Raw genomic sequence first — 17,839 nt, 5'->3', positions numbered from 1 at the left:
AAAGCTGTTGCTTGCAAGTGGTTCGCACCAGTGATGGATTCGTTACAATGGTTTAGAGAAGTTGTTACTGCAGAGCATTTTCTCCGTGTTCATTACGGAGTCACTTCTCCACAGAGATTTGCAATTTGGATTTGTCATTACCTTTTCTCTCAGTGTAAGTATTTTAGAGCAGTGACTTCATCCAGAAAAAAAAAAAAAGAAGGAAATGGCTTTTGTCTTAATTGTGTGGAGGGAAACAATTTTCATACGCTACCCCTAAGCATCATTTAGATAATTGTGTGAGGCACATTTTTGACTTACTGCTTCACTTTGTTCATGAGACAAAATCAGTGGTCTTCTGCAGCTGTTAGTCTTGAAATTTCATTAAGAGGAACGATAACATCTGGGTCCTTAGGTCAGTGAAAATGAGACAGCTTTAGCTGCAGTTTGTGAATTTGTCTTGCGTTTTGAGGTGCTTACAGAGCAGCAGGAGTGAAACTGCTCATCGATGCATCTGTGTGAGCTGTTATTTGGTACTAAGAAAACGTGTGCCATTGACCTCAAATTTGCAAAATGCATGGTTTAGTTAAAGAACAAAAAATGCTCGCTAGAAGCTTGAGTAAAGGATGAGGCTTGGGGGAAAGAAGCTGGCTGGCAGGTAGCTGTTCATTTGCCAAGTGCAGGTGAAAGCCAGTCATGCCTGGGTCATGCAGGGACTGTCCTTGTGCTGAATTAATGGCATGCAGATATGCAGGCTGACACCCCTCCCCACCTCAAACACTTTTATGGTTTTGGTATTTCAAGGATATTTGTACGACATTGGTTTTTATTGTGTTATGCTTTATTCTCTGCACTGCAGGAGCATCAGGGTTTTGTAAGACCTGTATAAGGGATGGCACGGGATATGTGATATGCCATCCAAGAGCAGTGCCATCCAGTCCTGGGGCACAAACTAAGAAGTTGGATATTGCTGGCTGCGTAACACTGTCACAGAGCTTTCCAGCTAGGTTGAAAACCGTCCTCCCTAAAATCAGCAGTGTAATCATCCCATTACAGATTTGTGGCTGCAACAACCTAGCACAGGGTTGTTGGCCTGATATTTCTGGGGTGGCAGTATCTTAGTGAAAGGTGAGGATGCGATAGGTAGGTGAGCCACATGGCTGCTTTCCAGTGAGCTGCTTGGGTATTGCATGACTAATGGCACAGTTTAGAGGGGGAAAAAAAAAATAAAAATCCTGAAAGTCCTTAGGTTAGGGGACTGCTCAGGAAGCTTTGATTGCTGTTAAGGTCAGTTAACTCCAGCAGGTCATTTACAGAACCATATTCTTTCAGTTGTGGTGGGAAAGCAAGTGGCACATGGCTTTTTTCCTAAGCCTTTCCTTTTTTTTTTTTTTTTTAAGGCTAAAAATGAAAAATTCCCCTTTCTAGTCTTCATTCCTCTTTAGCTGTCACAAGACATGCTTGGACTGCAGTCACGTACAGCTCATGACCATGTTACAAAGCTACTTTAAAATCAAGTAACGTTAGCTGTAGCTTGAATAATTAATCAGGTCTTTATCTGGGTTTATTGCCAGCGTCACATCCTATAAGGTAAGCCATTTGTGCTGCAGATACACCTAAGAGTAGGAAAAATGAGACAGAAACCCATTCTTCCACCTTTCATGTAACAGCTGAGCTTGAAACTAGCAGAGTCAGTAAGTGTAAGACCAAGTGTCAGCTGTGCGAACAAATGTGTAATAATTGTATTTTGGATCCAGCAGTGTTTTAGAGGAAACTGCTCATAATTTCCAGCAGTTGCTTTTGCAAGTGCATTCCCTTCTCTGATCTCTCTATCTCCAAGCTGTATGTGCAGAATGAAGTTGCAAAGCCAACTTGTGCTTTGCAGTTACTTCAGTTACATGGTATGTAGTGAGTAACTAACCCCAAGAAAGCTGGCAGAAGTTAGCTGTCTGCATAAGGCAGGTGTAGCTTTACTGATCTGGTGTTGATCATCCTTTTCAAGACTAGTTACTGTTCATGTGTTTCTTAAAAAAGTTGCTGTTGATGTCAGACTGGTGTTAAAATAGTTTAAGTATATGGCCAATACTGGAACTGTAGAAGCTGGTAAGCAGTGTTTTATTCCAAGGTTGTTCACCTGCCATTCTTTCCAAGAATTTTGACACTACTGATATATAAATAGCCTTGGAACGTCTCTTTTTCTATATACATGTGTGCATACATGCATGCTGTATATATAGTTACAAAAAGTGTGTATCTGTGTAGGTAGAACATAATCTCTTGCTTCTTCAAGTACTGTCAGGTAAATGGAGGAGTTCCTCATGCAGCAAATCAGAGAGTTTGGTTTTATAAAACATACAACATTTTTAGGAGTTCCTCTGTGCCGTTTCAGAGCATCAGGCATCGACTCAGTTTGAGTGGTCAGAATATGGGACAAAAGGTTTTGGGGGAGGAGGCAGAGAGGAATGGAGATACTGTAGTTCTGAGTTTTCCCCAGATGTGGGAGTGGATGGAAAGGAGCTGTACTGGAGCAGCAGGGATGCCTGTATACCACAGCTGGGGTCATTACTATTGAGTATGAGGAAATCTATGTTTACGAATATCTTCCATGTGGGAGACAGTGTGATTTGGCCAACCTCTTTTCAGTGGTTTGTGGGGACAGGACAAGGGGCAATGGCCAAAAAATGGATCACGGGAAGTTCCGCACCAACATGTGGAACTTCTTCACGGTGAGGGTGACGGAGCACTGGAACAGACTGCCCAGGGAGGTTGTAGAGTCTCCTTCTCTGCAGATATTCAAGGCCCATCTGGACACCTACCTGGGCAACCTGCTCTAGCTAACCTGCTTTGGCAGGGGGGTTGGACCCAATGACCTCTTGAGGTCCCTTCCAACCCGTGAGGTAAGATTCTGAGAGATTTTATCTTGGAGAACATAGCTTATTTTGGTAGTCCAGAAGCACAGAAGATTTTTAAATGGTCATGCATCTTGGTGTTAATATATCAGAATTCTGACTCCTTAATACTTCAAAATAAGATGGAAATTCACAGTCACGTGTGTAGAAGCTGATGACATTTGTACATTTGGAGTGAGGAACAAATCGGTTATGTTGTGGGAGGTGTCTTCAGGTTTTTAATCACATCTGTGCAGCTGGTTTTACAATAGCCCTATAAAAATATGATGTATCGTGTACCACTGACAGTCTCATGGAGTTCTCTTTATGTAATTCAGACCAGACGCCCATTTCATTTAGCTCAGAAGTGAGTAATGTTACCTGATTTTATTTCCTTTGTCTCTTTTCCTCTAGCTGGTACAACTTCTGGAGTTGGAAACCATGCAACTAGAAGCCTTTCTGGAGTGGAAGCAACTGGAACCGGTTTATTGGCAGTGGATGGTAATGAATCGAATTTTAAAGGATGCAGCTTTCTCAAATCTAACAAAGAGCTGATCACTTCCAAAGGCTCCTTTTAACAAAAATGCTGCAAAACAACTGTTCAGCAGCAGTTGAGAAAAAGGAAAAAAAGGCCTTGGTAAAGTAAGGAATGGTTTCTTAGTCCTTCATCCCTCAGTTTTCTTCAGAAAGAATCACCCAGCTAAGCTGAGGAAATACAGGGCAGAGTAGCAAAATTTCAGAAAGTTAATGCAGATGAAAATGCTTGATCTTCATCTCTTTAATGTTTTTAAACATAGCATTCGTACATTTTATTAAAATTAAATGGGTTTTCAGAAGAGGGACTCTAAGCTTTATTGCAGACTTCAGAACAACTAAATTTGCAAGCAACTGATATTGAAAACAACTTCATTTTTTCCCAGCCAAATAGTGTGTTGAAATTGCCAATTTCCCCTTGAACTGTGTTGAATGATCATAAGAAAATCAATAAGCCTTTCTCTGTGCATCTTATGATTTCTCAAGTGAGTGTAAACGGTAGCATCCATCTCACTTCTCTCTACAACTTTTGCCCATTTACAGTTGCTGAAAATAATTCTTTAGAGCACTGCATTAGCTGTATGAGTTTACAAAATCCTGAGAATCAGTGAGCTGACTCTTAATTGCCCACATGCGTTGTTCTACACTAAAAGCCAGGCAGAGGAGTGTAATGTTATCTGACCTGTCTTGAAGAATTCTTCCAGTGTAGAGCCAATCGAATTGCCATTAGTTAGGTGATGGTTTTTGACTTGCTCATCTACCATCTTATAGCTGTTTGGAAAACACCAGCACTAGAATAAGCCCGTCTCCAAAGACATACAAACAGCGGGTGCAAGTGCTATGACATCGCAGTGTACTCACCGAAATCTTTGCCTCTGACATGTTGAACAGTGTGGGAAGTACTGCGGTGGTTGGTGCTCACCTGCTTCATGGAGTTAAGTCCTGAATACATACTTGCAGAAAACCTGACCAGCACATCTCTATTAACTAAGAGTTGAAGTGGTGGTTGAACAAAACATTCAACAGGCTGGATGGCCAAGTTGTGTTTTTTGTTGGTGATGGTTGCGTTCCCCGTATGATGTACGGGAACGAGATGCTCTTTGAGGATACAGTAGTTTTCTCTTTCCATTTTATGTTGTGTTGCTGGTCTGATGGAGGGGATGATTCTTGCAGAGTTATTGCCAGGTCTTCCTGGTGGCTGTGGGGAATGTGTGTTATGTGTTGGTGATACAGCTTCGTTACTCTGGTTACTGAACCTTTTCATACTGATGGGCATTGTCTGCTCTGCAGCCTCCCGTGTGTATGTCTGAACCTAGATGCATTCATCACATTCCTTACTCTTAATCTTTATATAAAGTGTTCACTGGACATGAAATTACGGGCTTATTTGCAGTTATTTTTAGGAAGAGTGTTTCTATTCCCTTTACCCCATGCCTTGACTGTTCTGTGCCTTTACAGTCTGGGGAAACCCAGCCTCTCTCTGCCTGGGTGCGGATGAACTCTGGCATGTGGTAGGGAATTGGTAATTTCAAATGAGTTCTGAAAGATCTGCCCACAAACTATTAACGCATCCTTCAGCATTTGCAAATGGCAAGTGCCTGGCTTAATGCCTGGCTTGGCTCCCGAGTCTTAACAGGGATCCACCAGCTATTGCTCTGAAATTGGTACGTCTCTCAGACTTATCTTTGCCTGATTCAGCAGCTAAAGTTGCACGGTTCTGTAGGAAAACAACTATTTAGTATCTCCACATCTTTGCATGCTTGGTTCTCTTTTTTTAAACAAGTGCAGCAAGCTGTCAAGAGAATTTTTCTTCCATACTGTCTTAGTTCTGGGTTGTCAGATGAAATAAACATTGTTATTTAAAAAAAGAAACACCACAACTTTTCGGATTTGATAAACCAGACATTACTGCTAAATATAGATGCTAGCCAGTTATCTGAAGTCTGCTGTTAATGATATTTTCTCACTAACTTTAAAGTCTGAAATCAGTTGCTTTTAGTTGTTACCAAAACATATAGAACCAGTTTTTTACATACCAGAAAAAAGATTTTAAGTTTTTTTTGGAGGGGGGGGGAACGTAAGGTTTTTAACTTCAGATATGAAGCAGAAATGGAGAACTTAAGAAAATTTGAGGTAAAATTGAAAAGGGAGGACTGGGTTTTCATTTTTAACCTCAAATGTACCTGCTGCTATGCTCAGCATGAAGTATGAGATCATGAAGGTTCCTGCTGCCTGGAAGCACAGCCCCTTCCTTACCTCCTCATTTTAGGAAGTGGACCAATTTGCTTTTAAGTTAATGCACTGCAGTCAGCCTCGGGAGATCATAAATAATTCCAGCCACCAAGAATTCACGATCAGTCCCCATTAATAAAATTTTCTGAAAGCTTCAATTATATTTTATTTTGCTGTTTTGTGGTGCAAATGTGTGTAGAAAAGACGACTTTGAATGCACATGGGAATGTGTGGCTCTGCGTTATGCTCAGCTCGTCCCTGAATTAGGGTACAGCTCTGCTCTCCATTGCTGTCCTGATGACCTTCCCTTCAGCTTTCCCCTATTTTCTGCATTTTCTTTCTTTGTATTCTTTGCTGTTCTGCTATCCGTTTTCTTCTGTGCAGTCGCTTGTGCTCCGCTGGATGCAAAGAGTCAGGCAGAAGGAGATGAAACAGACTCCATGAAGGCAGCAAGGGACTTCATTACCACCCCGTGACTTTGTGTGGGGAGCCTTCAGCTGCTGCTTCCACTGATGGGCTGTGGCACTGCACCCTCACTTAAAAGGGCGAGTATGTTGGCTCTTAAATGTAACATTTAAAGCAAGGCAAAACAGTTGTCTTAGGCCAGAGCATGACTTAACTACAGCAACTGGAGCGACTGCAGTAATTTTACTTTAAAATTCTGTTATTAAATGAATCTCAAATTAAAGAGAGGAGGACAAAAAGTTTAGTGTTACTGCTGTGCACTGCGTTAAGCTGCCAGTGTCCAGAATACACCTGTGTTATCACAGGCTACTCCTCCTGTCCAGCTGGGGACAATTTGCAGTGCTGATGCTCTCTTAGAAAGGAGGTTTTGCAGGGTGTCTTTTGCCACTCTTCGCTATATTGCAGAGTTTTCTCATATCAGTCCCAAACCCCCTTGCTATGGATTAAGCCAAAGTTTTGACTCTGCCTGCAGAGAAAAATCCCATCCTCTTTACAACAGCCTTATATAAAGTGAAGGCTGTTAGTTTCTAGACTAAACAAAATTGGTTTTTGTGACGTCTCTTTGTGGGCCATTCCTTCAAATTTGGGTGGTTGTTGCTGCTCCCGCGTGGGTTTTTCTGTCCCATTTGTCTGTGTTTAACTCCAGGCACCTCACCTGTACATCAGTATTGCGGTCAGCTCTTCTATCACAAAGATTCATGATTATACTCTCAGAAATGGTACTTGGCTTTATCAGAATTACGTTAGTGACTTCTGTCTGATTTTTGACATCTCTTCCAGCAGTATTGCTGCTGAGTCAGTAATTCTGCATTTGTTTTTCCCTTGCTTGCATGTTGACCATGCTGCTCAACTGCTGAATTTCCTCTTACTGTTTTCAGATCACTTCTCCACTTCTGAAAGATAATTTTGAATGCTAATAATGTCCTTAACAGAGATGATGACCTCTCCTATTTGATGTTGTCTTGGTAACAAAATGGAAATAAGTGTTTAATTCTGAGTGGTGAGGCTTGGGTGCTTTAGTTATCCTGTCATGGCTTGAGGACTGTATTTGTAATTTGTGTGCTACATTGTGCAGGTGCACGGATTTCAAGGACTCTGAACTTACAGGTTTTTTTGGGTATTTCAAATAAGGGTTGCCATTTCTGAATTCAGCTGCGGAAGCGATGGTAGAACCAGTTAGATGGCCAGGGTCAAACAGAGCTGGCAATGTTCCTGCCCAGCCTGGAGCAGAGATCTCCTGGGGGTCCTTGGCTTGGAGCTGTGCACGGACACAGGTGGGCCCGCGGGTGTTGCAGCTTACTATGCCACGTAGTTCGTGGGACTATCCTGAGCAGTGTGAGCACTTCCTCTGTCCTGGTCATTGCTTTGTTACAGAAGGCCATAGAAACGCATCCAACGTCGGAGTTTGAGAGGAAAGGGTGTCTCTGGAACTCCTGCAGTATTGATGATCTCTGTTCCCGAAGTGCTACTTTATGCCTTAGTAATAGCAGGGGCGAGTGGCTCACAGCATGCAGTGCTTTCTAAAATAAGCTGGGTTAGCAACATAAGTTTTCTGTTAACTTACAAGTACATTAGATTAAACTAAGGAGCTTCTCTTAAAATAGCTGTGAAATTGTGGAACAACCGTACCCTGAGATGGCAGCAGTAAATTCCTAGCTGTGGATTACTGGGAAAGGGGGGGGGGGGGGGAGCATTTTAGCTCCTGCTGAAATGTAACTTTTATTGTTTTTCCTTTAGGAAACTGTGTTAGATAATATGGCTGAAGAGGGAAATATGTGCCAGCCACAGGATACTCACGTAGAGAAATGCAGGCTGCCAAAGGTGACCTCCTGCTGCCCCTGGGCTGACAGTCTGACTGGGCAAATCAGCAAATTATCCAGAGATCTGAAGGCTCTCCGTGACCAGCTACACGAGCTTGTAACTCACCGAAAGTCGGCATGGGAGGAGAAGGTAAGGTTTCAGGTGGTGTTTGTGATCGTTAATGACTTTACAGATCCTGTTTTTATCAGCTCTCTTGCTGCAGCCTATCCCAGGGCAGCCTCCCTGTTGCTGCTCTGTGTCAGCCTTGCTGCAGATCTACAATAAGTTGTCTGTTTATGCCCACAGCATGCCAGGTGCTCTTTCAAACACAAAGTAGGCACCTGTCCCAGAGAGGCAGCGTGCTGAAACAAAGTAAGCGTTCATGCATTTGGAAGGGATGGCATCAAAGGATAGAGGTTACAGAGGACAGAAGGAGAAGAGAAGAGGAGGAAACTCTGGCAGCCCCTGGAGGGGACAGAGGCAGAAGCTGAAAGCGTCAGTAATGGTTATAGTGAGAAAATTAAGAGGTAGGTGTTCAGAGGGAAAGGAGGATGGGAGAGACCAGAGCTTGTCATCCTTCACTGAGTTAGTAGTCTTTGAAATGTCTGGTGGGGGAAGGAGCAAGAAGGGTTTGAAACCTGTGAAGTGAGAGAAGGAACTGAGTGCAAGATTTGGTGCAAGAACAGACTGGCTGTGGGAGGCTTGCTGCGGAGGAAAGCAGGTGATACGAAGGAAGTGTACGTGGTATTTGCTGGCAGAGAGCTGGGGTAGGGGGGCACTGGGAAGCACCAGTTAATGTAGATGTAGAAGGTGAATCTGAATATTAACAAGCTGGCATGAGGAGAAGATCTGATGGAGATGCAGGCATAAAAACTAGTATTTTTTTTCAGCCATAAAGAGGAAAGAGGGATGCTAGAGAATCCATGAAACCAGTGGATGGGAAAGAAGGGAAAGGAACGGTTGGGTCAGATAGTTTAGTTACTATTCTGTCATTGCTTTGTATCTGTATTAACTCAGGAGAGTTATGTTTGTTTTTGTTTTTGTTTTTTTTTTTTAAGATTGAAGCATAGGTAGATGATGGGATTACAGATCAGCTGAGAAAATGAGAAGTAGCAGGTTGTCAGATCAGGAGGTATTTGCACAGGAATGGTCAGGGTCTCACATGGGAAAAGTGCATGGAGAAGAGCTGGTCACTGCCACTGTAAGGATATGGAACTGATTGGGATCAGTTGGATAGAGACAAGTGAAAGGAGCTGCTGCTTCACTGGGTGTGTGGAATTCACTGTACATGGGTTCAAAATCTGTTGGACATGTTCTTGAAAGAAGAAATCGATCAAAACCCATCAAATATATAAATGCGAATTACAGGCTTAGGAAGCTGCAGAATACAAATCGTTGCAGGCTGGGGAATGTTCTGAAGAAGGATCTACATGTATTTGCTTTGGTCTTGTAGTCATCTGCAGGCAGTTGCTGTCAGTCACTGTCAGTGGTGGGGTATTAGACCCAGGCAGGTTCCTTGCGTGGTCCCATTTTGTTTGTGTGGCAAAGTGGAGATGAATGCTGCAGGGTGTCTCTGACTTTGAATTCTAAAGGTAAAGTTTCCAATACGTGATTTCCAAAGCAAGATACGCTCTGACTCCTCTTATATTAAACAGCACATGTATTGTTATGTATGATGTAATAATCACACAAACTTTTTATGCTTAAATTGCGAAATGAAGTCCAAAAAGGTTAACTGATGAATTCTCCGTTGTACTGTGATGCTTTGATTGGATTTGGCCAGTCAAGTTCCAGCGTTCCTGAGATTCAGTGAGTGTCATTTGAATATAAAACTGTGGGAAACATGGGGTATATCTTGCTACGTTGCTAAGAGGATGGTTTATCACAAGTGCCTCTGCTTCTACATTCCCCCGGAACAGAATTGTTTCGTAATGCTATGTGGCAGCATTTTGGAAAGCCTGGAGGTCAAAAGGCTCTCTATCAATCCTCCTTATATCAACCCTTCCTCCTATTGATGAAGCTGCTTATGTGTTGCTTTCTGTTTTTTGTTTTTTTTTTTTTTTTCCCTGCAGTCAGGATGCTTGCTGAATGCAGGCTCCTCTATCAATTGGGCCCCATTTAGTCTCCTCCCTGGAGAAATAAGCTTATCAAATCTTACCTTCGATGTTCTTTTTTCAGTCAAACAGAAGCTATTGCAGTTGTTAAAGCGGTCATTATCTCTATCTTTCTATCTTGCAACATTGAGACATCTGGAAATTACCTTCTTTCTCACAATTGTGCCCATATGAGGGACAGTACAGTTTATTATAGCTGTTGTGCCCACTGCGTTTGACTTGGTGAAAACCGTGATAATCTACAGGGTAATTACATCCGTTGTTACCGGTACACCGGGTGTCTGTGCCAGGCAATTGAGTGGAAACTGCTCTGAAGAACAGAATTGAGGGCATGCGATTAAATGCGATGTTCTGGGGAAGAGCCAGCACAGTTTTGAGGAGAGGAATTGTGAATCTAAAAGCTGTTGGAGCTCTTGAAGGGACCAGGGAGCATGTGGGCAAAGGAGGTTGGATTGACGTCGTTTACTTGCATTTGCAAATGGCGTTTGATAAACTCAGATTCTCAGCAAGAATAAACTGCTCGTGTGAATGTCTTTCCTCTTACCTTTGAGCAACCAGCAGAGAGGAGGCGTCTGATCAGCCTGCAGAGGCAGTTTCCAGCGGGACCCTGTGAGCTCGTGCTGCTCCGTGTGCATGGTCTGGGAAAGGAGGAGACGAGCAAGGTGCTCAAGCTGGGAGATGAGACTAAATCCCTGGGAGCACACGTGAAGGATGACAGGGAAGGATTGCCAAGGGTCCTCGTGGTACTGAGTAATGAAGCGGTAAAACGTCAGATAAAAATCGGATGGGAGATAAATGTGACAAAAATGCATCTAGGGAAATCGTAATTTTTATACGTGTGTTTATGTGATCTGGCTGTCGTGGCATGTGGATGAGCTCTTGGGGTTATAACGATAGTTCTGCGGAAACGTCAGTGGTGAAAATAGCAAATTGAATCCTAAGAATCATAAGGAAAGCAGAAGAAAGAAACTTAAAATGTTCCAATCCGTTCCTGGAATGCTGCATGCAGTTCTGGATGCTGTCCGAGCTGAAAGAGAGGTGCGGTTGAACCGAGAAGGCACAGGGAGGGGAAGCGGTGATGACCAAGTGTGAAAGGGTTTCTGTGCAAGGAACATTTGGCTAGGTTAGGGCTCCTTGCACTGGAAGAGGAGGTGGTGAACAGGGGTGTACCACATGGGAGCAGGTGGAAACAATTGTGCTGTTCTGCTGCTGCCCCTCTGTTCTCATGGGTGGACCAAAAGGGAACGACAGGATAAATTCATGAAGGAAAAAAATCATTGTTAGTGATAAACATGAAAAATACTCTCTCGTCAGGGAAGTATGTCAGCCACAAACTACTGGATTTCAGGAAGTTGTGTCTTCCAGTATTGTTATATGTTTGTCTAGTCCTAAACTTCTCCCCTAGCTAGTTGCTGTTCAACACTGCTGGAGACAGGGTTCTGGGTTAGAAAGAGCTTTGATGAAACAAGGTACAATTGTTCTTACTTTATATCCAGTTTTTCAGGGAAGACCAAGTGGGGAAGAGTCCAAAAGAGAAAAGTGATGATTGTCTTAAGTGTGGGACATACAGGTTTTTGAGGGTCTTTATGTTAAAGATGGAAAGACCAAGGTGAGATATGAATCAGTATCAAAATATGAAGAGGTTTCTGTGGAGAAAATTCCCAATGCCCAAAGCAGAGAAACGTTGGAGCATGTTACCTGGCGAGCTGTGCGGTATCCGTCCTTAAGCCCTACACAAACCAGGTTACACAAATACCTGTTAGGGATGGATGGGGAGGAGTTGGACCTGCTCTAAGACTGGATTAGGCTTGAAACCTGAACCTTTGATTGATTGATTGATTTAGGACTAGGTAGAGGCATTTCAAGTATGATAATGTCAATGCTATGCCATGATGTGTGGCTTGCAGCACTAAACATAACTGTTTATTATTCAGGTTATGGTATCAGGGCAATATATCTATTTTTTGCAAGACTAATATTTTGTACACTGTGATTCTAGTAGTGGAAGCTATCAATCTTTAATCTTTTAAAAATTAAATAGGCTATTTTCCGTAGGAAGGTTTTGTTTTCCTCCCTGCCCGCAGCTTTTTTTTGGTTATGTGCTTGGAATGACCCTGAAACCATTTCCCCTTTCAGTGACATTGAAGATAACTGAATGTTGCTGTGGGATTTGGGTGATTTGTGAAACCTTGATTAATATGACATTTTAACTGATATCCATCTGCAGGCAGTAATGTGTTTGGTATCTTGGAGGAGAAGAGGCATGTGACATACCTGTACTGGCAGAGGTGTGATCTGAATACGGGGCTTTCTTATTCTTACCTCTTTTCCTTTCCATTCATTCCTAGGTAAGCAATTGGTTTTTCTTCAGTGATGTTATGGTGATTGGTAGAAGATCAGAAAGTTGAGTGAAATGGTTAAGCTTTAAAAAGGTTTCTCTGCTTTGAAACAAACTTAAATGAAATATGAAATTCCTAATTTTGAAAGACGAAACCTCCTAATTTTAAAACAGATCTTTTAGTTGGTTGTTTTTTTCCCCCTTTCTAAATATTTATTATCTCCTCCTCTCTTTGAGGGGGAGCTTGATTTCAGGCTGCGTTAAACATCCGGCATCCATCAGCTGGGATGCAGATTGACTCCAAATGACGGTCTCTTCAGTTCTAATCACGTACATGCTCACCCGCTACTGAGCTTTTGTTGAAGCTTGGGATACGGTAACTTGGGTCTGTGTTCTCTCGGGTTTAAAAACAAGCCAGACTCCTTTCAGCTGGCGATACGATGGGATGGCACTTGCTCATGTGTGCATCTGTGAAGCATGGCTGGGAAAGAGGTTGAGCCATTAATCTGAGCTGGAACGTGCTCCCTCTGCATCAGAGTCCTCTCCAGAAACAGCAGTGCCTGTGCTGGTGTGCTTAGCCCACGGAGAGCAGAGATGTCACAGGAGGAGCTGTGGGTACCCCAGCAGCTGCTGCCTGGCCAGACTGCTAACCTGTGTGAAAATCAAGGCACGTGTGGTGGGGGTGAGGGAAATAACGCAATGCCGCTTTCTGCCCTGTGTTACTGGTGCCCAGGGGCAGCAGTGGGATTTGAGCTGCCTACACAAACTTTTTTATAAAGCAAATTGTTCATATTTCACTTTCTACTGTTTGTTCTAGTTCTCTAGGCTCTGTGTTAATATGAAGATATTAGTGCAGTGAGTAGTTAATAATTATCCAGGCGGTCTGGGGTGTGGGAGGGGAAGGAGTGGTGGGGAATGGTTCGGAGCATCAGCGTGTTTCTGCAGCCGGCGTGTTCCCTGCCCTGGACCCGCTATTTCTGCGTTCCGCTTTGTATTTGAAAACCTCCATCTGGAGCACCGAGCAGCTGTCAGTGGAGCTTTTCATGCAAAAAGAAATTGAAGAACTAGCAGGGCCACAAGAGCAGCTTTTGGAAGTGCATGGTTGGCTGGGCCCAGATGCCCGGGTAGGGGGAGGAATCCCAGGGAGATCAAGAGAAACATCCATCGGAGGGAGCAGTGGAGGACATGGACAGGAGGATGGCAAGGAGGGACAAGGCTAATGGCTTTTATGTGTAGTTTGTATTCAGTTAAATGCAGGATTACACTTGCTGCTGATGGAACTGCCACAGTATGAACAGATTTAGGTTATTAGAAAGCATGGGCCTGCTGTAAGCAGTAGGAAGTAAGATGTTCATGGCTGCATTCACTTTTTCGTTGCTGTTGCTTTATTTGTCAGCTTTTTATCAGTATTCACACTGGGAGAGGCTGCTTGCTTTTGCTAAGTGCCCGTGGAGGCTGTGGTGGAGACCCAGGTGATTGCTCCTGGAGGGCAGCGTGCCTTCCCCTGTGTTGGAGGGAGGAACGAAGCCATCTCTGTGCATCATTCCTCCTCTTCAACAGCCGATCTAATGTTTGCATTAGACATGAAGCCCCTAGTTAGCCCAGCTTAAGTCTAGCATGTAAAAGCACGTGGAAGGTTACTGCAGGTGAGCAGAGCTGGGAGATTTTTGAAAGAATCTCGCTCACTTCTGAGGACTTCAGCAGGTTGGTCGGACTTGAATAGTCAATGCTAAGCTTGCAGCATACAAACAGATGAAAAAGATAAATATTCTTTGTTTGCAGATGTAACTTGCTGTGCAGATTGCTGAATGAGTGCTGAACTGTGAGAGAGACTCTATCTACCAGTTGCTAAATCAGCAAACTGATTTCAAACACACACAAAAACTGCAACTGAAAATAAATTATCCAGCCTGACATTTTTCGTGGGGCTTATGTATTCTAAAAGACTCCAGCTCCATAGGGAAGGGAGAAACATTGAAAACTGGAGTGCTGTCTCCTGTTTTGTGTGCAGAACTCCGGGGTTTGAACTAAGTGTGGGTGGAATATTGTTTTTCTTTCTTGCTTCCCAAAAGATGCAGTTTTTCCCTTCTTACAAAAGAAGTTTTTCCCTTCTTCCTTTCCCTTCTGCCAAAACGCAGAATGTTTGCTCAGGTGACAGGACTGGTTAAGGCATAATCGATAACCAGTGTTAATATTTTACCTGTGTTATTTGCCAAGATATTGGATACAGACCAAGGCAATGAAACATGCGGTAAATGCAGCTGAAGAATTATACTCCAATAAATTTTAGATGAGCCTTATTTAACAATAAACTGTAAAAAAAAAAAAAAAAAAAAATGCAATGAGAAAACACGTTTTGTAGCCGTTGTAAATGTTTTAGTGCATTTTTAGAGAAATAAGTGTATACTTATGTTCTCACAGTTAAAGGCACATAAAACATGGACAAAAAAAGCTTGTTGGAGGCTGGTGGGTGGGAATTCGAGGCACCTGTGACCACAGAGCTGCTGGATTTCTGGAGCGAAGGCTGTCTTGCAAGCGGTGAGCCCCTGCGATGTACATCTTCTTCCACAAGGGCAGCGTCATGGGGACGTTCCTGCAGACAGACTCTGTTAAACACCACAGCTGGCTGCGGTGTTTTAGAGCAGTTCTACCTGAAACGCTATTAGCGAGCTTTACTGAACCTTTTCAAGTGTATTTTTTGGGACAGTAACTTCTGGAGGGTATCTGGCTTGCTTTTTACAGCACAGGGCTGACTGCTGGGATGAGTTCTTCTGCCAGCAGGAGCTGCAAGTGTTTTGTGTATTCCACAGTACTGCTTGGTTGTGGGGTGAGCTGATAGGAGCTTGGTGCTTCTGGGAAAGAGACTGTTTGTATCCACGCACTCAAAGCTTAACTCCAAGGTTTTCTGTTTGCTTAAAACTTTGGCCTTGTCCTCTCAGCTGTCTGCCCTGAAATCGAGGGTGCTTGATCATGAGGAAGAAAGTATTTAACTCATTTCTGATTCTTTGTCCCTTGTGCTTGTAGAAGAACTGACATAAAAGTAAATCCGTAATTTATTACTGTCAGATCTCTTCTTCCCGGACAGAAATGCATCTAAATAAGGCAACAGTACACTGCTGAGCTCAGAACTCACAACTTTTAACTCTTCATCTTATCGGCTCTCTCAAAGCCGTGAAAGCCGTGTGATTTTTCTCTTTGCAGGCTCACTGCGGGGCTCAGCCTTTGACTTCTGCCAGAGCCGTGATGGCCCTTCAAGCAGCCTCGCATCCACTACAGCTGCTAACTCACCACCAAAACTGTCAGAACTGCTTTCGCCAGATGAGTTTTTAGAGTAGTAGCTTTCAGAAACATCCACTTTTTAACTGAAACCATGAAAATGTTTTATGTTGACAAATCTCCACCTGAGCGTTAACGTTCATTTGCTTCCTGCCATCCTTGTGTTTGGGCTGGGTTGCTGCAGTGACCTTTTGCAGATGCACAGCTCCTGGTTCCCCAAAAAGCAGAGGGAGAGCCACAGGGCTGGGTGCTGTTGGATGTCCTGCAGTGGTCATTCAAAGCTCTCAGAGGTGGCAAGGGAGCAATGAAACTGAAATTGAACTAACTGAAATGTTACCGGTTTGCAGAAACTCCTTATTTTGTCATTTTCCTTGTATTTTTTTCCGTAAGAAAGACAATTTTCTGAAAATCTGAATTACTAGGTGATAATATCTTACTCTCATCATTTTATTTTAGGAGTGGTTTGTATAAAATGCCTCTTTTGGGCTGTGTATACAGGTGCTACATTGCTTGACTTTTCAGTTTCTCATCCTGTCGTCCCGGAGCAGGATAATTTAGAGAAGTGCTAGTCACAAGCAGCACTTTGGTTTCTGAAGTGGCTACTTACACGTAGCACGGAGTGATAGAGCTGTGCTTAAAACGAAGTGGGGCTCTCCGAGCGTGTCACTTAGATCTGAGATGGTATCTCACGGCATCACTGTTTGTCTCTGCTGCCCGAGATAAAAATTTGGAAGAACAAATTGAAAAATAAGTGAGCAATTTATTACATGAAGCAACACTTGTCTGCTGCCTTCTTTAGTAATTTGTCGTTGTCAGTGTCTTTTTCAAAGTAGCGCTGCAGTCTTCTTGCAAGTGCCTAAATCTAATCTAAGGGACCGAAGCTGACGTTCTGTGCTTTTCGTGTATTTTCAGGATGTGCACGTTACATCATTAATTTGGGTGATTCTTTAAATTAATTCAAAGATTTAAAGTGTAAAGATAAAAGTAATTAAGAAGAAATTCATTATAAAAGGCTCATTCATTATAAAAGACTGGGCCGTTAGACTGGATTTTTTATTTTGGTTATTGTAATTGGTAGCATGAAATAGGTGTTTCTCTTGTTCCCTTTGCATTGTCTCTTGTTCCCCATGCGTTTTGGGAGTCGTGTGCCGTATGGGATTTTCACAAGCCTGAACTGCATCTCCCTGTAATCACTGGTAAAGAACCTGCAAGTGTGATGCTCCTGCCTGGAGCTCCCCCACCTTCCCAAGAGCAGTGGGTCTGTAGTGGTTGGTGGGATGCTTACCTTCTGGTGGGCTTACACACCATCTCAAGAAGTAGCTGAAGAGGTTTAGATGCACTCTGGCTCTAGAGCACAGTGATTTTGGCAGTCTTGCTATGTTTGTGCCAATGCTTTGTGTCCTCTTCTCATGCTGGGATCTTCTTAGCAGCGCAGAGGTGATGCAGAAATTGCTGATTTCTCTGAAGTCCAGCTGCTCTTTTGGGATTTGTTCCTGGCTGGTCCTGCCAACAGTGTTGCTCCAAATAATGACGTTATGTTTTTGATTGCCATCTGTTTTTTTTTTTGTTGAGTTCAGTACTCCTCAAAAGCTAAACGCTGGGAAAGGACACTGCTCATGCTAAAACTGAGGAACAGAGATTTCAGAAAGTATCTGTAAGGGAGGAAACTTACATATCTGTAAGGCAAGAAACTTTTTTTGTAGCGTTGTGGTGAGAGGTGTGTGCGTACCTGGAGGTTTTCAGCAGTAACTCCCTTTCTCTGTGCCTCTGGTGTGTCCTTTAACAATCCCACCCCTCTGCAGCCCACGCAGTCCTTGGGCATAGTTCACAGCAGCCACAGAGTTTGGTTGCTTTTGGGCCTAAGAGGATTAACTTCCCTTTCCCTTTTCCTGTGCGATAGATATTCATGGGCTCAGCAAACAGGCAGTGCTCTTATCAGTCATGCACTTTAGTGTTTCGCACTGGTATTTGCAGGTTTACTTTGCATTTTCTGGTAAAGACACTGGAAAATCTTACTGTTTTTCCTTTATCCTGTTTATACTGTTGTTTCCTGTATCCTTTTCCTTTATCTTAAGCTTGACTGATTTTCCTGACTCCTATTAATGCAGTATCTAGATACATGATGCCAAATACAGACTGACGTGATGATCTGTTTTGGGGGAGAAAAACAGAAACGACGACAGAAACGCAGTATGCATCCATGCGAGGTCAGG

General features: G+C 43.1%; 1 protein-coding gene across 2 annotated transcripts in view; it reads left to right on the top strand.

The window, feature by feature from the left end:
* The window catches only part of TEDC1 (tubulin epsilon and delta complex 1), a 71,294-nt gene that overhangs the window by 43,426 nt on the left and 10,029 nt on the right, over window positions 1–17,839 (top strand). For both annotated transcript variants that reach the window (XM_035332704.1, XM_035332703.1), the window contains exons 6-7: window positions 3,282–3,368; window positions 7,836–8,048. In XM_035332704.1, coding sequence (XP_035188595.1) covers window positions 3,282–3,368; window positions 7,836–8,048 — 300 coding nt within the window. The remainder of the gene's footprint in view (window positions 1–3,281; window positions 3,369–7,835; window positions 8,049–17,839) is intronic.

Source organism: Oxyura jamaicensis, chromosome 8 (genome assembly GCF_011077185.1).
Source record: "Oxyura jamaicensis isolate SHBP4307 breed ruddy duck chromosome 8, BPBGC_Ojam_1.0, whole genome shotgun sequence".
Lineage (NCBI taxonomy): Eukaryota > Metazoa > Chordata > Aves > Anseriformes > Anatidae > Oxyura > Oxyura jamaicensis.
The sequence above is the reverse complement of the archived record's forward strand: the minus strand, read 5'-3'. Positions and strand labels throughout refer to the sequence as shown.